Consider the following 21,300-nt stretch of genomic DNA (forward strand, 5'->3'; position numbering starts at 1 on the left):
GGACAAACCTGAAGTCAACAACTATACTTTACTTGTCATTGCATCACCTGGTGCCCCGCAGTCCATAATGCAGAGCGGGCTGCCCTCTGTCCCTGAAAGCACCTGCTTCCTAGATGCTCTCAACAGTTGCACAGCTGTCACAGCCTGGCAGCCTTCAGTACAGTAACCCCCACCTTCTCTTTATGGTTGTCTAGTTATAGTGAATAGAGATGTCAACAAATGAAACTGGCTATTGTTCTGGGCATTATCTGTTACTATCTTTGGTGTGTTTGTCACTACACTAGCAAGTACAACGTTACTATATATAACACTAAAAAGAGACAATGTGCATAATTTGATTGCAGGAGTGGTTCAAGGATGTAAAAGGATATTTGTTTTTTTTCTAGTAAAAGATCTGAGAACTTCTTCCACCACTGAACTGTTCAACTGAAAAACTGAGAAAAGGCTGGGTCCTTCCAGATCCTGCTGCTTAGCATATGGGACTTTGATGGTAGTTTGATTGTGAGCTGGCCAAACAGCGGCCTCGTCTGAAGCACAGGCCCCAGTGCGTCAGGCTCACCCCTCTGTGCATTTTGTCTCTGCTTAGCGCACCGCTCTGACACACACACACAGCGGCCATGGCTCAGCTGTCAGTCTCGTGGCTCCTGCTATGTGTTAGGTTGTTGGTTTTGTGTGATTGGAGCTATACGACCCCTGCCTGGATGAAATCCCATAAATAAGTGTGAGGGTTTAAAATGTACCAAGGCGCTATTTTGAGGCGGATGGGGTGACGGCAAGGGGTGGAGGCTTGAGATGTCGCAGAGGTCTCAACAGCCATCAATTCGTCAGGATGACTTCAGGCCAGGGTGTTGGCTGTCATATCCACCCGCACTCACATGATAGAAAGAGAGAGAGATTAGCAAAGTAGTTTTGGCCCGTGTTTGGTGCTAATGTATTTTTCAAAGGGACAGGTGTTGACCTGCCAGCCGTGCTTTTAAAAGATGATAGCACTTGTTTATTAATCATTTATATGGGCCAGGCTGTATCCAGGGATGACATTGAAATATAATATGCTAAATGAATCCCCTTATGTTCTGCAGTAATGACCTAACACCATATTCAGCTTCCTAATGTTCTGCATCTCACTTTGCCAGGGCTCCTGTCACTCCCTCTGTGGATCATAGCGCAGTGCAAAGATTTGAGCCATTTGTCTCTCACATGGCTGCACAAGTCCGAATACCTTGCTGATGACGGACCATTAACCAACCAATACACAGGCCTATTAACCCTGCAGGCCTAATGTTATATATGCAGCCCATTAAAAATGCTAACAGTGAATGCAGCTGCATGGCACTAATGAGCTATGGGCAGCTGTAGGACACTAACTGCAAAGGTGAGATGAAATAGAGAGCCTGAAAGAGGCCTGCATATATCTCATGTCTTATGGCAGTTTTTAATAAAGAAATTTAAGGGGTGGAGGTTTTTCATCCCTATTCCTCATACTGTAATACATTTTCATGTTATAACATAAGATTATGTCAGTTCAGCTTTACCAGAGTTGTAGCCCATCTAATGATTACGTTTTGCAGTGCAGATTTAACCATGCAGGGAGATACAAATCAGGAGTGGTGCTGTGTGCAGCTAATGCACTGTGAACAGTAGGAGATGGCTCACCCTGGGATAATGAGTTATCCCCCTAAGCCCCTCACTGGGTCCCCTGACAACCCGCCTTAATGAATGGCTTTCCTGTACGCACACACCCAGCTGACCCTCACAAAGCCCTCCTGTACCTCCTTTACCTCTTAAATCCAACCTCTAGCTTTTGCCTCACTGACTAACCCTCACACCCTCAGGCCTCATTCTCCACTCTAATGCTCCACCAAGCAACACATACTAGTTAAAAACCACAATACTACTGAAACGCTGAGAAACAGCAGCGCTCCATATGTGAGTAACCCAAGCGGGAATTGCGCTTATTTGTTTCCAGGGATAAAGAAGACTGACAAATGAACCCTCGCGGGAGGGAAGCTGGTGTATATTCCTCTTCTCTTCTTCCCCGCTCCGCCTGGCCCTGGAGTCTTCATTATGACCAGAATAGACACCTTCTTTTTAGCGTGTTAGCACATTCTCAAAACAAGCCGTGGACCTCAGGGACTGAGAGGTGCAGCGGGGAGACTTGAGAATTGGGAATTTCTCCACTCCCCGTCTGCTGCGGTGATGTTGTTTGCCAGCAGCAGTCTCTCTTGACCGGTAATAGCATTTGGAAGTGGAGAAGATTGACGTGAATGAGGGAGATGGATTTAAGGGCTGCTGGGCTTTCTTGTTCATTGATGCACGTGAGTGTAGAAGAGAGATGTGTTTTGTGTGCAGACTGCCAAAGAAGAGAGAGACTTTCAATTCATGGGTTAGTTAGCTTTGAAAACTGACGCATTATGCATCTCTGCATTATGCGGGTACTTTTCTTCTTTGTGCTTGCCCAAAGACAACTAGCAGCAACTATTACAAAAAACACTTCAACCTGGCAAAGTGTGCCTTGTGTCTGTTGGCAGGCTGGCAGATGTCCCAGTGAGCTCTCCCACACAGAGCAGGGGTCAATAGCTGTTATTATAGATATTGATTGTGGTTTTGCATCAGGAATTACCTCCCCTGACCCTTAACTACAGTATCACATGCACCTGGGGTTGCTAATACCTCACTTAGCATTTTGCTAATGGATGGAGTATCTCGTAGAGCCCTGTTAGCTCAGGCTGCTCCCAGTGGAGTTGGTCTGGAGGGAGTAGTGTGTCAGGGAGATGGAAGCCCAGTGTGACAGGCTGCAGCTCTGCAGTGCAGGCTGCTGTCTCAGACATGGGAAACTGAGACCCATCTACACCTCTTTGGCAGGTAAAGGATTTAGCTGGCTTTCCTAAGGGAGAGGAGGAGCCTTTGCTCATGCCCCTAACCCCCCCCTGAGGCCCGGGGAGAGTTAATTACAGTTTATGTATGCATTGTCATCCCCCATGAGCCTCTCTGCCTCTGGAGCAGCCAAGCTGACTGCTGATGTCTGAGCACTTTGTTCAGTAGGAGGCTGTCCCTGCAGAGAAATACCCTAGATAGAGCTTATTAGCTATTGTCTGTGTGGCTTCAACATTGTACAGCGGTTATTATTCATTCTTTGGATTAATTCGCACTTTTAAAGGCTTCTAATGGCAGGTAATTGCTGTTTTTTGGCGAAAACTGAAACTCCATCAAATTAATTCTCACCTTGTCAGATAGCAAGCTAAATGCACGCCCGTCCTTCATGCTACATGCAAAAGTGAATTAATCAGTGCAGTGTTTTTCTCCAGCTATATGCGCTTTAAAATGTCATAACTCTTTAAACACCAATGTTTCCAAAGATTAATATATTCAAGAACAACTGTGCCGTTTTTATTTGGATAAAGTATCTTCCTGACTTTGGGAAAAGTGAAAGAGAAGAAAGGCAAAATGACACCTGTGAAGTGCAAATCAGCAAATGTACATGCAAACCTGTGTACCGTGTGCACAATTCAGAATACATTTAATTTGTCCTGAAAGTGGAAGTTCTGTTAAGGTGAGGTTGTTTTGTTTACGATAGAAAGTGATTTAACCTTAAGAAGAAAAACACATTTCAGCTGTGTAGTTTATCCCCAGGGAGGGTCTTAAAGGCTGCATGAAAGGGCTCAAGAATTGGTGCTGGCACAGCTGCAAATCCCAGTAGGGCGTGTCGACATGAGAAGGAAGAATGGGAAATGAGTTTGTCAGTTTGTGGAGCAGCTCAAAGCGTACACAGCAAGCATGGCAGAGGGGATGGCAGTTAGAAAGATTCTACAAAAGGCCTGTAGCTCACACGCACATACTCTTTGTTAGAGCTGGGGGTGTTCAACGGCAGTGTTCTTTTACCTGAGAAAAGGAGGTCATAATGCATATACACACTTAGTAAAGAGCCGAGCATCTATGCTTGGTGTATGTATGTCTGAAAGCCTGTTAGCAGGTTCTAATCCATTAAAATTGCATGTTCTTCACATTCAGCGACATAGCAGTGTGTTTCTGCTGTTTTTCAGTTTTTAACCTTTTTTGTTCAGCAGGACAACCAGCTTTGTTGTTCTTAGAGATGTAGTTTTTTTACAATGTTCTTCCTTTTCTGTTTTACACAGTTCCAGATTTTGGCATCAATGTGCTCTCCACCAATGGCAGCCAGGAGCCTCATGGCCCGGGCCTCCTCAAGGTGTCAGGCCTAGAGCGCAGTCAGGAGAGGAGCCAGGAGAGCTGCAGGGACCCCCAACCCCCTGCATCCAGCACCGCCAGTCAGCCTCTGCCCCCCCAAGCCCTTCCCCTTCCCCAGCCGTCCGTCCCCCAGCCTCTGTCCCCGCTTCGGACACAGACAAACGGCCCCACCCAAGCTCCAACCTCCACACACCTGCCCCCACGCTCAGAGGCTCTCACCAGGCCTCAGACGCCTGCAGCCCTGCCTCTCGCCCAGGGTCAAGAGCCCTCGCCGCCCCCCCCTCCCCGGCCCCAGCACCAGCCTGAACTGCAGTCCCACCCCCGGCCTCCGCCGACGCCCAGCCTTCACCCACACCCGCCATCACCTGCCCTTCCAACCCATCACCCACACCAACAGCACCCCAGTCAGGCAGGGCCACACCGGCCCCCATCACGCTGCCACACCCGGCCCCTTTCTGCCTACAACGGCCTCAACCTCAACGGTCACAGGTAAGGCTAATAACAGACAACCTCACACATCGACAGATCAGTTTGTTATTAAAAAAAATCTCGTGCGCTCTGATGCAGAAAATTGTGTGCAGTACACACGAAAAAAACTTCATATTCACACACACTTCAAAAATACTAGAAAATCTCTTGAGCTGAAAGTATGCATGATGCCCGATCAGTATGTAAATTGCTATCAGGGAGAGCTTGAAGTCCCCGAGCCAAACAGTAGCACTGATTATTAACATCGGAATAAAAGGGCCACACTGCGCCCTGAGTGCCTTAGCTATATTAGCCACCCACAATGTCATCAGGGGCTCTGTATAGATTTCAGCCCCCATCAGTTACACTGGTTGCATGTGTGATTGTTTAGTACAACCTTGAATCTGTACCATACTGTTTTTTTATTGCTTAATGGTTATTTATGCATTAGAACGGAGGGCAGTGGTCTCAAAGTTGTGATATTCTTTCTAGAAAAAACTGAATACTTCAAAGGGCTGTTAATTTTAAGTTATAGTTAGAAAGAATCCTTAGCAGAATTCCACTTTCTTTCCGTCACTTTTCATATTATTAAAAAACCCAACAATAGAGCTAGAGGAGTATAGTCTGTTGGGTTCCATATCTATTGAAAAGCACTGAGGCCTTTGAGGCTCTCTCCATTAATTTAAGACTCCAAGATAGCTCCTTCAGAACCCACTCAGTCCCAACAACAGCTCTGCCTCGCAGGCTCTCAGGATTTGGCTTCGCCTCCCTCTCCCTGTGCCAGCTCTGCCAGTCTGCCAGTGCGCCAACAGGGCCTGGCACCCACTGTGAAAAATCACGGCCGGGGCCCACAGCGAAGAGCGAGCGCTGCAAATGAGCTTTTAGGCTTAGTGCGTGGAGCTGTGGAGACGCAGGCTCTGTGACTGCCCCCGGGGAAAACCCACACACACTACAAAAGACTGTTTGCTTACACATGCATACACACCCTCTCTCCCTCTCATCCCATTTCCGATGCACATGTTCACTACCTGGCTCTGGAGGAAGTGCCTTAACAGAAGCTGTTCAAAGACAGATGTTCGCTCTGTTATGCTTGCCAGCGGTGGTTTATTTGCATCCGAGGGTGTTGTGAATGTGGTGTTTTCGCGGATCACGTTTGCCCTGGATTCTGTGAAGCACAAGAGAGAGGCAGGGAAGCGTTCGTAAATGGAGCACAGTTGAGGTGTGAAAACACTGTGCTGGGAATTGAATGTCGGAGCAGATGGAGATGAGGGGATGTCGAGAAACAAGTGTTCATTTTGACTGATCATGCTTGGCCTAACCTGGCTCCTTTCTCCATCCCTCTCCTTTTTTCGCTCTCTCTCCCTCTCTTTACAGCAGCAGCAGGAGCAGCACCCCAGGAACCAAGCCCCACGGGCCCCCTGCTCCCTCCTTGCACCTCCCCCACCACCCGCCACCTCCTGCGGCGGCCGCAGCAGCCTCCGCCTTTCCCCTGCCCTTGGCGCCTAACCAGAACGCCTCCCACAACACCCCCCACAGCTTCCCCCCTGCCTTGCAGTCCTCGCCGCACCCACATCACCCCAATATGTTCGCTCCTCCAGCGGCCTTGCCTCCACCACCACCACTTACTTCTAGCACCCTGCCAGTACCCGGACATCCTGCTGCTGGGAGTGCCTACTCAGGTAAACATCACATGCTGCTTGCAAACGTCCCCACATCGCCATCCAGTGGCGTGGTAGAGGATTGCATATTTAGCTGACAAAAAACAAAAAGCAGACTCTTATTTTAGCCAGTTGTTGCAACAGGTCGCCAGGACAGTCGAGACATAAGAGCAGTACACAAGGAATTATTTAAGAGCAGTATTTGATTTCAAAGAATTTGTGATGTGGAGACAAATGGACAGACATAATGTTGCCCTGGTAATTATTTAAAGAAACAAGCAACTGAGTCCAAGATTATCCACATGTACTCCATGCCCGGGGTTTTGTGTGTTTATAGTTGTGTGGACAGTTGAAGTTCACACTCTGTCTGTCATGCTCTGATTGATCGACTCTCTACACACCAGTAATATCCACCAGCAAGTCAGGTCACATTGCAAACATGATTACAGACCCTGTGCACATTTCCGCGCAGTGCTGTTGAGTTAAATGTCAGGGCTGGTGTGGGAAGAGGAGGGAGTGCTCGCCTTTAGCAACATTTCCAGAACTTCCATTTTCACCCGCAATGGTGTTCATGTGCGAGAAATCAATTTGGTCAATACGGAACGGAGCGAGCTGGATTTTGTTCAAAAGATACTAATGAAATTTTTATGAAGAGAAAAAATTCCACCCACTCTCCCAGCCCAATAAAGCTTGAAATGAATGCAGAAAATATTGTAGTGAGTCACTGTGGAATAGGAAGGATAAGGTTACTCTGGAGAAGATGTAATCTCTCAAGGTAGGTTTTGCTGGATTTAGAAGAAAAGGCACTGATTACTTGAAATCCATTCTTTCTCCACAGGCTGCACAGAGGTTATTAGAACAACAGATGTTGTCGTCTCAGAGGGGCTGTAGTGTATCAAATCACTGCATTTGACAGTGCCAGCAGTCAGGCAGTTCTAATCATCTTGAGCCTCGCTTAAATTTAAAATGACATGCTGATAATCACAGCTATTTCCTGGTTGTTTCATTTTTTTAATAACTTTGACATGGCTTCTTATTTGATGGCATTGTTCTCAAATTGGAGTCCAGGGCCCTCCAGGCATCTTTGAGGGGCTTATAGCAGGACTTCTTTTCAGAACTTAACTTTTCATGTACAGCCTAGACAAGATTTTATTAAAAAACAAATCTGCCACAACAAAATTCTTACCACATGGAAGTGCCTGGGAGGAAACCTTACACAATGGGGTCTGTGGATGTTGCATGTGTGTGTTCATAATCTGCTGCGTAAACAAGGTTGAGAACTCTTGACAGTCACCTTCCCCTCATTAACAAACCCAGTCCTAATCCTTCCTTCTCTCTTGCTCTTCTCCAGAGCAAGACCTTCTGCGCCAGGAGCTCAACACCCGTTTCCTGGCCTCGCAGAGCGCTGACCGCGGCGCCTCCCTGGGCCCTCCCCCTTACCTGCGCACTGAGTTCCACCAGCACCAGCATCAGCACCAGCATCAGCACCAACACACCCACCAGCACACCCACCAGCACACCTTCACGCCCTTCCCCCACGCCATCATGCCCACCCCAGCACCGCCCATGGTGCGTACCCCTGCCAGAAATGTGAGGATAAGTAGAACGCAACTATGGTGGGGTGGAGGAGGCCAATGGGGGGGGGAAATCACCATATTCAAAACCTTTTTATACATCTTCGAATAATGAGTTTAACATGTGTAGAAGAGTGGGCGGGCTTGGCAGTGAAAGTGTTTTCACCTTGTGGTTGTGAGTGAAGATTTTACGCAGCTCAACGTGTGTGAGAGGCACGCTGTAGGGACCTGTGGCTTTCTGTGGCAGCCTTTCAGTGATGACCATGTGTGTCTGTCCACACCACAATGATGCCTTTATTCTCCCAGAAAGCCTTTCTAGTGTTTTCTCTGGCATACTCCGGGGCTCCAGACTTGAGTCGCCGTTATTTTCAAAATTGGCAATAACTTGCCCAAAGCATGTTAACTTCAGAGCCAGCGTTTCAGAACATAATACACTTAATTCATTCTGAATTTAATGACATCATTTGGTCCCGTTTGGGGGTTTTCATTGCTGGCAAATGCCTTGCATTAAGAGCCCCACTGTTTGTTGCGGGAGACCACAGGCAATGGGTGGGTGGACCTAAAACTCACACAAACGCATGCACGCACACTCACACACACACAGACGTTTGTAACTGCCTGGCCCATAGAGGGTTCACTTGGCTCTGATGATACCTCAAAGGCAGCATGGCGAGGCCTCTGACAGCTAATGAGGCCATAAAAAGGCTCTTTATGGCTGCAGTGTTTAGTCTTGACTGGGGAAATGTTCGCCCTGAGCCTGCGTTGCACCACTAAAAGGAGACCAAATGAGACACAGAACCCACACTGGTTTACAAGGTCTTCAGATGATCACAAAAAGGGGAGGATGAAAACAGTCTGGTTTGGGAAGGGGTTGAATCTCAGTTGACATTGTAGATCTTGAATCATAATCTCAATCTGTAAGCATGTTCAGTATGTGATGTATTTTCTTGTCCTGAAATGACCCTGGAAGAGGCCAATCTGAACCCTGTTACAGTATATATGTGAAGGTTATCATGTTTTCTCCACATCTTTGTACTTAGCCCTGTCTCATTTCTCCTACAGTTTGAAAAATACCCAACAAAAGTTGACCCCTTCTACAGACACAGCGTGAGTTTCCTACTGCGTACTATCTGCCTGCAGAGCAGTTTGTTGCTTGACCATTATGTCATTCCAGCCGATGCGAGTTGGTGTAGAGGTGTGTGTGTGTGTGTGTGTGTGTGTGTGTGTGTGTGCGTTTCCATGCAATCACCCATTTGCTTCTTAATGGATACTGTAAGCATCCTAGCTGTACCATTTCACCCTTCAGCCCAGAAAATCTTGTGATTAATTAACGTGCTGGATTCTTAAATCGCAAGATTTATTGTGCGTGCATGTAACGGTGAACTTGTTGTGAATATAAATACATACAGAAAGAGATAGCAACTGCATTTCAGAGGAGACTGTGTTTTCGCCAGAGGAATACTACATCTTTGTCTTGCTTACTACTCTCCATTTGTAATAGTCTGCTGGCTTGCTCATGATTGATTGATTGATTAAAGGGGACTTTGAAACATTGGATCCCAAACTCCTACCATGTTTGGTGAAGCCCCCAGACACTTGCTGTGTTGTTTTTCTTAACCCCTCCCCCCAGAACAGGGAAGAAATCATGTATTTGTATTCAGAACAACCCTGGCTCAAATACATGTTGCAGAATCTTAGTATTTCCTTGCTGCTATTATGGTAGCAGCAAAACGCCTGAAGCCAGTGCCTCTCTATAAAACATACTGACATGTTCAAACATTATGCACAAGGAAACAAGTTGCATTTAAAACCTCATAGCATACCCTCAAGCAATGCGCTTCTAGTAACTTATAACTGGCCACCCAGGTTCTGTTGGACCATCCATGATTAAAGCAATGCAAGAATGCATGAAAAGATTCTCTGCTTCTACTAAGGCTAATATGACTGACAAGAACAATTATACTGAGTAGTGGATTACATATCTGTTTCTCCACAGGGTAACTGTGTGAACCTCGAGCACTTGTTTGGTTTACATGTGTTTTGCTTGTATAACAACATTCTTTTCATATCAAAGGAGTGTTTTCCGCAATTTAAATCCACGGGGAATGAGCAGTAAGATATTTTCTTTAAACTCGCAGTTTGTGAAACATGTAGGCAATCGTTTGTGATCTCCCCCATCTAAGCAGTCTTGGAAAGTGGAAAAAAAGATTGAATGTTGAGGTTCATCCGTCATCTCCACTTCCTTATGAAGCTGTTGGCCTGCATTGCACTGGCATACCGAACCATCCTTAACCTCACACCACCTTGTCTTTTCTTCCTCAGCTCTTCCACTCCTACCCACCGGCCATGTCTGGCCTTCCTCCCGTCATCCCCCCGACCGGGCCCTTCGGCTCACTGCAGGGCGCTTTTCAGCCCAAGGTAAGCGAACAGCCTCGTCCTCACACGCACAGATAGACAAACTGAAAATAGGAGGTATTTACAGCGAATCTTGTTTCGATCTGTGTCTGGTGCTCTCTAGACCTCTAATCCACTCGATGTGTCCACAAGACCTGGAGCCGTCCCACACACATTCTTACAGAAGGACCCCAGGGTAAGAGCACACACACTAACAAACAACACTCACATTGTTGAGGTAACCTTTAGACCCTCTGTATGTGTTGCATAAGCCTTGTAGTCATCAGATGGAGGTTTTGAACGCCAAATTATGTCATTGTGAAGAATTCAGATGCAGTTAGCTTGTAGACAGCACAGTCCGTCTGCATGTGTGTTTCTGCCTTCCTTTCAGCTGCCATTTTCGTCTGTAGCTGTTTGTATCCAGAGGGTGACACAGGAGGAACCCTGTTTAAAACCCATGTGTTAATTACTTCAGATGTGCTTAATTTTAAATGGAAATTTAAATTTGGTTCATAACGAATGCCACACACAGAGACTAATTAGAAGTGAGAAGCAGTTTGATTGACAGCAAAATAATTTAACCACTTTTTTCCTCCCTCCCTCCTGTAGCTCACGGATCCATTTCGGCCCATTCTCAGGGTGAGTGTTCGCTCCCTGCAGTGTCTCTGTCTCCTGCACCCTTCACAAACCTCTCCCACCACACACACACACACACACACACACACACACACACACACACTGTTATTGCCATGATGCCTTAAAGGGGTTTTGCTAATGGAGAAGATTGTGTCTTTAATTAAATGAGCGCTACACTTGGAGCCAGAGTGCACTAGTTTATACCACAACAAAGCTCAATTTGGAGAACAGTGCAGCCTCTGCATGTGGAAGTGCTACTTTCGGACTATTGCCTAAACATAATCGTGCATTAGACTATTCAAGCCGCTATAATTACTATACCTCTATCACATGCCATGTTCCCATCATAAACCATACCTTGAATTATTTTGTCATAAGGTGCTACACAGTGCTTAATTTGTAAATTATTAGGCGCCAGAGCCTGTGAAATGTGCCATCCGCCAAAAATAATGAATTAATAATTTACGATCAAATAATAAATGATTTAAAACGCATGGTGTACCTGCACATTGTTTTAAAGGGCAATCAGAAACCATTATTAGCTACTAAATGTAATAGTAAATAAGGAAATCCATTAGACTTAGGCTGGATGAAATCTTATTTGTGTAGAATGGCAGTGCTGTAAGGGAGCGCACTTAGGCTTAAACTCAGAGGTACTGGAGAGTTGCTCCGGCTAGCTTCGGCACAAATTAAGCACTGGTGCTACATGTACCATAATTAAGTTATCACGATGTCCTGGTATGTCCACAATGTAGATGTTCCGGGGCTTTCAGAAGAAAACATTTTTTTACACACTTCACCACACAATTAACCTTTTAATATGCAATTTGATCGCAATGACCTTACTGTCGTTCTTGTTAAAGAATAAAGTCGTGATGTGTATGTTTTTGTCCTGTACAGAAACCAGGGAAGTGGTGCGCCATGCATGTCCATATCGCCTGGCAGATATACCACCACCAACAGAAAGTAAAGGTGAGTACTCCTCTCTTTTTGCTTTGTACCAAAGCCAGTGTCCCAGTTCCATACTGTGTACTAATAAACATAGTATACTGTTTTGCAGTTAGTATACAAGAAATGTTATAGTATGCATACTGTTTTGAGTAAACTTTGTTTTGCCATTTTGTCTGTGTGAACACACTACAGACTCAAAATGTGCTTACATTTGGCGTGTAGTAAGGATTTGGGACACCGCTTTAGTTTCTCTACTGGAACGAATAAGTAGTACTAAGATTTCCCTTCTTAAATGGTAATACTTTGGTCAAAATAATCATTTAAAGACAGTAGCTGATCTTTGTACTCCATTTGTACTTTGCACCATTTTGACCCTGACTTCAAGTCACTTTACAAAAGACTGTTCAAATCATTAAAATGTAGCAAGTAATTTAATTGAATTGCGTCAGCAGTCATAATCATAATCACAGGTTATAATGATGGGTCTATTAAGAAAAGGAGACTGCCAGACTACACTGAATTACACGCTGCTCAAAGTAATCAGAGGGACCTGAATAGGTGTCCTTGAGCAAGACGACCACTTACTGTAGTTTACTTAAAATAAAAATAAATTAGTTAGTGACCTACAAAACACAGTGATACCTTGTGTAATGGGATTTTACATGTGTTTCTCTCTGTCAATCTGGCATCTTCTAGCAGCAGATGCAGGTCGACCCTCACAAGCTAGACTTTGGCCTCAAGCCTGAGTTCCTGAGTCGACCTCCAGGCCCCAGCCTTTTCGGCGCCATCCATCACCCCAGCGACTTGGCACGGCCCGCCACGCTCTTCTCCGCTGCAGGTGAGTGTGTGCCAGATCTCTGGGTAGAAAGATTGATTGATGGTTAACAACAGTACCCTCGGACATACAGCAGCAGTCCATCAGTTCCTGCTGTCCAGAGTGAACGGTTGTCTGCTTATATTATTATTATTGAGTTCAGCTGTGAACAAGCCAAGACAGCAAAAACCAACAGAATTTGTCCACAACATGGAAATAAATACAACAATCGGTGTGAATCTATCTTTAATCAACCACTTACTGAACAGTCATCGGACATGGAAACTTAATTGGACAAAAAAAGTCAACTTAGTAGGTTTTTCTGGACCTTGTTACCACCTCTTCTTGTCTTCATCAGAGGAGGAACGTACTTTGTTTCATTTCTCGTATCTCTCCATGAGATGAGTCTGAATATCTTTCTTAACCGAATCCATTTTTTTTAAGCGAGTTTTACAGAACTAAGCGAGCAACACTGCACTTGGCCGCAGAATTAGTTAAACGCTAACATGCTATACTATGTTTACCATGTTCACTAAGTTTAGCATGCTAACATTTGCTAATTATCACTAAACACAAAGTACATCTGTTGCTGATGGGAATGGCATTAGTCTTGCATGTGTTTGGTGACAAACTGAATCATGGTGGCAGATAAAAAGTCGTATGATCACCAAAGTCAAGACGGTTCATGACAGCCTGTACCAAACTGCATGGTAATCTATCCAGTAGCTTTTGAGATTCTTGTCTGGACCAAAGTGAAGGACCAATCCCAACCATCATTGCAATTTTTTTAAATAAAAAAAAAAAAAACATTTTTGAAAGTATTCCTTAAATTAGTTTTTTTTTTTTTTAAAGAATTTTGCCAAAGAGATGTACTTGTCGGTCAGGCTCTAGATGAAAGTATTGGAAAAAGTTCGTAAGTGGACCTTGAGTAAAGATTTATTTTGTTAAATCACAGTTTAACGTTTCCACTTCATAGTATTGCAGTCAGCAGTTGATGGATGTTTCAGCAATGCCTTCTGTATCTCCCTCCTTAGGTCCCACACACCCATCAGCAGGTCCTTTCGGTCATCCGCCTCACCATCCTGGAAACTTCCTCACCCCAGCATCCCACTTAGGTGAGAAGACCCTTCGGTTCAGTTTACCTCAATCTTGAAAATTAAGATGTGATTATATGCATGATAATATGTTGTGTCTCCCTTCAGAACCTTTTGGTAGGCCTACATCATTTGGAGGACTGGGATCTCTCAGTTCATCGGCCTTCGGGGGACTGGGAAATCCAGCACTAAGTGAGTCTTAACCTCATGATTGATACTGCTGATGCTGTCAGAGAACATCGGCAGAATGGAATTTAAATACAGATAAATATCACCAGTGCAAGTTGTCGAGATACGCATTTAACTTGCGTCCTGCCGTGTTTTTCCGCGTGTTGAATCCCTAACAGCGGCCAACTCGGTGTTCGGCCATAAAGATGGTCCCAACGCACAGCAGCACTTCAACAGTAGCAGTAACAGCGGCCACCAGGAGCCGTGGAACCGCCTGCACCGCACGCCGCCCTCCTTCCCCACACCGCCACCCTGGCTGAAACCCGGAGACTCTGAGAGGAGCACCTCGGCCAGCTCGCACGAGAGGGACCGAGATTCTGACAAACGGGACTCTTTGGTCAGTAAAGACGACAAGGACAGGTGCGTATTGCCAAATGTTACTCCTGGTGTGAATCCTGTTACCTCACTCAAAGAACATAAATAGAAGCTGATGGGGGACTTTCTTCTTCTTTCTTCTAGGGACTCTGTAGAAAAACGTCATCCAAGCCATCCGTCCCCAGTCCCTGTCAACCCCATCAACCTCCTTGGCCACAGTCGGCCTCCTGAGCACCACAGGAACCACCAGCCCCCTGCTTCTGGAGAGCCTCAGAGGGACAAGGAGAACAAGTCCAAAGACAGGGAGAGGGAGCACTCGGACTCCTGGAAGGACAATGGCACAGATGACCTAAAGCTCAAAGACAACCAGCACAGCGACAAGGACACACCTGTCATTCATGACAGCCGAGTGTCAGAGGACAAAGTGTCCAACAGGGGGGCCTCATCGCCCTACATCCGGCAGACCAGTCTCGAACGTCCCAATGGGGGCCTGAGCAGAGAAGTCCTGGAGAAGAAGATAGAGCTGCCATACGAGCACCAGAAAAAGAATAGTGAGGTGAAAGTGAAGGAGGAGCGTAAGGAGGAACAGGATGGAGCCACAGAGAGGGCAAATGAGCTCCCGACACAGGCACCATCCACACCAAACCTTCACCCTCCTTCCTCAATGCCTATGCCCATGGGCATGGCTGGCGTCCACTCCATCAACACCATCAGCAGTCTGGAGAGAACTCGAGTGGTGGCACCCTTCATGGGTATCAGCCCCATCCCAGGAGCTGATAGGTTCCCCTACCCTGCTTTCCACTGGGACCCAATGAGGGATCCCTACAGGGGTCTGGACATTCACAGACGGGACCCTTTGGCCAGGGACCTGCTGCTGAGGAATGACCCTCTGCACCGGCTGGCAGGACCTCGCCTCTATGAGGCTGAGCGTTCCTACAGGGACCGGGAGCCTCATGACTTTAATCGTGACCATGCCCATCCTCTGGCCCTGGAGCACAGGAGGGAGCAGGAGCGCGCCCAGCTGGAGGAGCGTGACCGTCTCAACATGCTCAGAGAGGACTATGAGCATGGACGTCTCCACCCCGCAATGCACCATCCAGCCCTTGATGGACACCTCCCCCACCCTCCCCCAGGCCTCATGGCCCCTGGACTCCAAGGCATGCACTACTCCAGGGTCAGTCCCACGGCTGCAGCCGCAGCAGCAGCTGCTGCCGCCGCAGCAGCAGCCCATCAGAACGGTATCCTGAACAAAACGGCACCCACCGCCTCTCTGAGTGCCCCGCCCCCACTTATCCCCACACTGGGTGCCCGGCCCGGCTCACCCAGACGGACTACTCCCCTGGCCACAGATATCAGAGACAGACCGGCACACAAAGACATCGAGGCACGGTGAGCTGAGCCTCAGCAGACTCAGTGCCCCGGCTGCCCTGTGCCTCACTAACACTGAACTCACACCAAGCACTTAGCTTTGGGCAAAGCAAGACTGTAACATAGCTGTGAATAACTTATGTGGGCAGAGACATACCCACAAAATGAATTGTTTTTGTATAAAACTACAAAGAGACAATAATCACAGAACAAAAAATAGATTTTTCAAAGATTTCTTTTTCCAGTTTGCTCCAGTTTTTTGTGTTCCTTCTTTCCCTTGTATAGCGAAGTGACATGGAGTAAGAATGAACAATTTTGGAATGTACAGGTACTTGAGCACTGACAGACAGCAAAGTGTGTAGATAATGTGTACAGTCACTGTGCTCGCTCTGTATCGACTAAAAATCATGGTACAAATATGCAAAAGGGTGTTTTGAAAGCTTTACGTTGAACACATGTAAATAGAGGAGTATTACAGCAGTGATTTAGAATGTGCTATTTGGAGTTTCCTTTTTGTTTTGCTTTTTGGTTGACACAGCTGATTAGCATTGTACCAGAGACCCCATATTCAACTATGCAACAAATGGGCTCCCTTTCTGAAAGACAGCCTTCTCACCATAACTGACTGTGTACCAATAAAGGACAAAAAGCTGTATTCTCTCCACAACTCAGACTTTACACACATTGGGTCCACGCAAACAAACACAAGCTTTAACGGTTCCACACAGGGTTTGCTGGTAGCAATTTGGAATAAACAAAAAAAAAATTGAGAATTACTTTCCTAAAATATGATACATTGTGGTGACAATCCTAGAAACAGCTGATGGAAGAATTGCATTTCAAAGGATTATCAGTATAAAAAAGCCAGCAGCACAAATGTTAAGAATCTTTTTTTCCATTCTTCCTCCACTCAGTTACCACCAGTCTGGTTCTGGGGAGAATGCAGCACATTAAACACCATGACAGCACATTTGCCCTATCGAAGAAGTGTAAAGTACATGTTTTGGAAATAGATTCTGTTGGTCAAACTGTGTATTAAAGTGCTTTCCTAAGTTGTTGTACCTACAAAATCAAAAGACAAAAAAGTCTAAACTATGGACAGTTTGTTTCTAATGAGCAGAGATCTATTTTAGTAGTCCACGGAAGGTTTAGTTGTGCGCTTCAAACTCTGTGATATCATGTTGTGCAGTGTTTTTTAATCCAACATAAAAATGTCCACCGGAGCCATAGTGGTTAGTCGATGCGTATTGCAAAAAGATTGTTAAATGAGAAACTTTTTTTTGCTGTTTACCTTGTACAGGGGAAAAAATGAAGTCTTTCTAGATCATGTACAAAAATGAGAAAAAAAAATGAAGCGACTGAATCTTCAGCATGCTCCTCATTTAAACTTGTGTTATGTAAATTGTGCCATGTTATTAAAAAATGTGTACTAACCCTGTCTGTGGGGCTACATATATCTTCCACCTACATGCACTGCACGGAGTAAACAGGCTATGTTTCTTCTTGACACTCTACGCTTACACACCTACCTAATGACTTTCCACGTCAGACTCTCATGGATGATAAACTACCTTGGGTACAACTATCACCCGCATCATAAATATTTTAAGTGCTCCTGGTTGTGTAGTTATGTGTACTTCAAACATTTACTTCTAATCAATGGAATAATTTGTCTTAAGAGCCACATGAAATTCTCATTTCTCACATCTCTGCTGTACCACTAGGTGCAGACTGGAAATTGCTGGGTAACAGTTCATAACCACGGAAACATCATGCATCACACCACATTAGTTACTTGGACAAGTGAGGGCTCGCGCTTGGCTCAATAACAGTGTGTTAAACATCAGCAGCCTTCACTGGTGAATCATGGCATGGTACTTGTGTATTCATCAGGGGATGCAAGAGTTATTGACATTCCCATTATTCTAAATAACCACAGCATTCATGCCCCCGTCTCTGATTGATGTTTAGCACCAAAGCACCCAGGTCATGCATCAGTCAAATGTTGGCTTGATCCGTTACTGGCAGGAAGTGTGGGTTGCCTGCGTTCCCTTCTGCCAAGTAAAAGCCTCTGCTGCAACAGACGTGCATACATTAAGTGCTGTTAGTACTGTAAGTGGTAGTTCAAGCTTGACCAGGAGAGGGCGCCAAACAGCTAGAAATTCACAAAGGCCCTCATAACTGCTGCAAGATGAGAAGTGATGGTGATATGACTATTTCACCTTGGCTTGCAGGTTCTGATTATCTCTTCTCAACATCTTTCTGTGTTGATTAAATGTTTATGACTGGTCAGCAGTTCCTCTACATGCAGGTATGTCATCTACCTCAGTCATGAGATCCAGTTCCAAACCCTACACCACAGCTGATTGTGTTCTTCGGTAAACCACAGCTGCTGGCTGCTTCTGTCAGCTATCTCTCGAGCAACAAAATCCTAAACTGCCTGAGCATGTTGCTACAAATCCTTCCTCCACTGGACAGAACCTGGCCTTTAAGCCTCCACGGCAGATTTGCCTCATCTGCCACATCTTGTCAGGGTGCAGAGACAGTGTAGGTGCTGGGATTAAAATAACTACAAGAAAATAAATTGATGAAGCTGTCAAAATGGTTATATTTACCATAAACAGCAGCCAGATTTAGTCATCATCAACAATCAGATGAAGTTACTGCCTATAAGGAGCAGAGAAGCTATTAGTCTGCAAAGGGAGACACTATCCACTGTGCTGACAGACAGATGCTTCTGATTAATGAGGTCTGACAGTAGGGTGTCTAATGGGATACTTCTTTATCAAACAACCGACAAGAACAACAGAGAGGCTTGATGAGACAAAACACAACAAAACCAGTCAGCATCTCTGGTGTTTAACAGTGAGTGATGGATGTCAGGATATGGATTACAGTGGTTTCCATGAAGTGAAATCTCAAAACTGATTCTGAACTGATTGTGGCTGACCCCTTCCCAATTTATACCAAGGCAAATTCCTTGTATGTGAAAATGTACCTGGCAATAAACCTGATTCTGATTTATCTAAAAACTTTAATTAACTCAACAAACAAACACCTACAACTAATTTATTATCAATTAAATTAAATGATTTTAATGATGATCTTAATTAAGCCATTCAACCCTCAGTGGAACTTGCAATTCAATATTAAATTTCAAAATTCTGTGAATTCAAATCATTGCTGTAGAAAATTGCTGGGTGTTCTCTCTTGAGACTGCCAATGTTTAGGGCAGTTTAGCCTCATAAAGTCATTGTTTTAGATTGGTCTTATTCATTTACATCTCTTGGCTAAAGTATTTAGGTCTAGCATTAGGGTTAGTGTTCTTTTAAATGACTGAATGAAATGCACACTGTATTCAGGATTTCTAATTCCTAATTCTGAAATTATGATCTTACTGAAGTTTCCCAATGAAATAAATGTTACTTAACCTTTAAAATACATTAAAATACCAAAATATTGGAAAATCCCCATCACATTTTCCATAGCCCAAGGTAATGTCTTGAAATTACTTATTTTGTCCAACCAACCAACCATCTAAAATCACAATTTGAATCAGGTTTACTGCCAAGTACATTTTCATCTACATGGAATTTGCCTTAGTATTTTGCTATAATAACATAGTATGAGAAAATAAGAAAATACAAAGTAAGTACTGCAAGTCAAGAAACATAAATAGAAAAAATTACAATAAGAACCTACAATATATCTGTTTTTAAAATCAAAGAGCTGTACAGTTTGTGCAGGAATGTGCAAAAGTGCATAGTATGAAGTATAAAGAATATGTGCAATGTACAGAGATGAAGATAATAGATAGATGATATAGATGGGGAGACTGTACGTTAGCGTAATGTGTAGTGTCAACGGGAGGGGATAAGAATCCGTGTCAGGGGGGGTCTTGGGCCTCATTGATGTCGCCAGCTGCAGACAGGAAGAAACAGCAGCCTCCTGGCAGAGGGGTGTGTCTCAAAAAGTTTGGTGTCCAGAGAGGGAAGAGTGGGCCACAATCATACCTGTTCGCCTCAGAATCCTGGAGGCGTACAGGTCCTCGAGTTATCTTTAGAACTGTTTGCTGCTGTTATTCAAATTTAATTACCAGCGCACTTGTGTTTTGTGCTAAATAACATGTGTTATGTGTATTAAAACTGTTTCACTGTTTTGAAAGGCAACACTTCCTCAATGGCTTCAGGGGAATCCCTGAGGTTCCTAATATTTTGTTAATGTTAATAATGCTACCATAATGCTGTTAAAGATGACCTGATTAAAACCTGAAAAATGCCAGTGTGAGAAACCTCACTTTATTTACTTTGACAGCAGCACACTCATTACCATGCCCCTGTAGTCATGTAATCAGCTGTTTGACCACAAGGTGGCATCAGTGTACACTCCTACACTGTAAGGTGAGACAACAGAAGCACAAGGAGAGTTTCAGTGGATGGATGGTGTACAGCAGGTAGTACACAGAGGCCCTGTCATCTCAGAGGAGAGGAGAACCAGTTTGGCAGGCTGACTTCCTCTGACCAGCAGCAGGTGCTTTGTAGTTTCCTGCATTGAAATCCACCGTCATCACGCATGTTGTCAAACTGGAAGAGCAGCACGGCATGCTATACACTCCTTGGGTGTCTCGTTCTTGTGTTTGAGCTCAGCTATGAAGCTAATAAAGCCATGGCCCTTGCCTGTCAGCTGTCTGAACCCTGAAGCATTCCAATACTGATAAAAATCATCTGTCTCATAACTGGCGCCACGCCTCGTTCTGCCTCTGAGCTCACACTATATGGGCAAACAAGAACATCTGAAGCCTCAGTGCCATTGTAAACAAAACCTGTCTCTCACGTGGAACTAGTCTCTGGGATATGCAAAAGACGGACGACCATATACCCTAATGAAACTATCTAGGATACACCTACTGAGATTCACTACTCCTTCCTAATTGTGTGTACTGTACATGTCCTCCATCACCTTAATCTTATGCCGTACAAGCTCTGGCTCATACACCACCTTTTTCCCCTAGAAAAAAAAGCAATTACGTGGGAATGCTCATAGTCTTTTCTCCCTGCTGACAACAGTTCTAATCACATCCAAACAAACGCGCTCGGGCGCTCCTAAAAATACTTTCCTGTTTATAAATGGGAAGGCATCCCATTCTCAGCGGGAACGTTCCCCTGGTGTTTCCACTCTCCTGAGAAAAAGCCTATAAACCGATAAACAGAAGCCTACCAATACTGCTGTCGGTTCTTCGACTGGGATTAAGCTGATGCCCAGGCCTCAGAGTTCATTCATCATTAGTTGAATCGTTTAAATGGGGTAACAAATGTCAGAGCCAGGGAGAGGGGGATTGGCCTCAAATATGAAACGCTACACAGTGTACAGTGGATCCAGCCCTCCACTGAACCCAGGGAAATTAGCATAATGCTTTAGACGTGTGTATCCAATAATCTTTTATACTGACTGCTCACAGTGGTCAGAGTGAGATGTGCTTTTCTGACTGCTTTGTTTAGAGCTACATGTACACTTTTCCTTAGGAGAAGAGGAGGCATTAGGTATCTTATTTGCTTAAACGGCTACGTAAACATTTTCTGACTCCAGGTTCAAGCCAA

The 21,300-nt window shown here is 45.0% G+C and overlaps 1 protein-coding gene across 12 annotated transcripts in view; it reads left to right on the forward strand.

Annotated features, from left to right (window-relative positions):
- The window catches only part of auts2a (activator of transcription and developmental regulator AUTS2 a), a 310,541-nt gene extending 293,404 nt beyond the window's left edge, over positions 1-17,137 (forward strand). For 3 of the 12 annotated variants that reach the window (XM_038708763.1, XM_038708764.1, XM_038708774.1), the window contains 13 exons: positions 4,134-4,692; positions 6,046-6,350; positions 7,681-7,919; positions 8,966-9,010; positions 10,226-10,321; positions 10,422-10,493; positions 10,907-10,936; positions 11,834-11,905; positions 12,581-12,722; positions 13,733-13,813; positions 13,901-13,984; positions 14,128-14,380; positions 14,480-17,137. In XM_038708763.1, coding sequence (XP_038564691.1) covers positions 4,134-4,692; positions 6,046-6,350; positions 7,681-7,919; positions 8,966-9,010; positions 10,226-10,321; positions 10,422-10,493; positions 10,907-10,936; positions 11,834-11,905; positions 12,581-12,722; positions 13,733-13,813; positions 13,901-13,984; positions 14,128-14,380; positions 14,480-15,728 — 3,227 coding nt within the window. In that variant the 3' untranslated portion in view covers positions 15,729-17,137. The remainder of the gene's footprint in view (positions 1-4,133; positions 4,693-6,045; positions 6,351-7,680; positions 7,920-8,965; positions 9,011-10,225; positions 10,322-10,421; positions 10,494-10,906; positions 10,937-11,833; positions 11,906-12,580; positions 12,723-13,732; positions 13,814-13,900; positions 13,985-14,127; positions 14,381-14,479) is intronic. The other 9 variants (XM_038708769.1, XM_038708770.1, XM_038708768.1 and 6 more) reach the window with 9 other exon arrangements.
- The last annotated feature ends 4,163 nt before the right edge of the window (positions 17,138-21,300 follow it).

The sequence above is a fragment of the Micropterus salmoides genome, unplaced genomic scaffold (genome assembly GCF_014851395.1).
Source record: "Micropterus salmoides isolate LMB-PRFRI ecotype aquatic unplaced genomic scaffold, ASM1485139v1 Ms_hic_scaffold_9, whole genome shotgun sequence".
In the NCBI taxonomy this organism is placed as follows: Eukaryota; Metazoa; Chordata; class Actinopteri; order Centrarchiformes; family Centrarchidae; genus Micropterus; species Micropterus salmoides.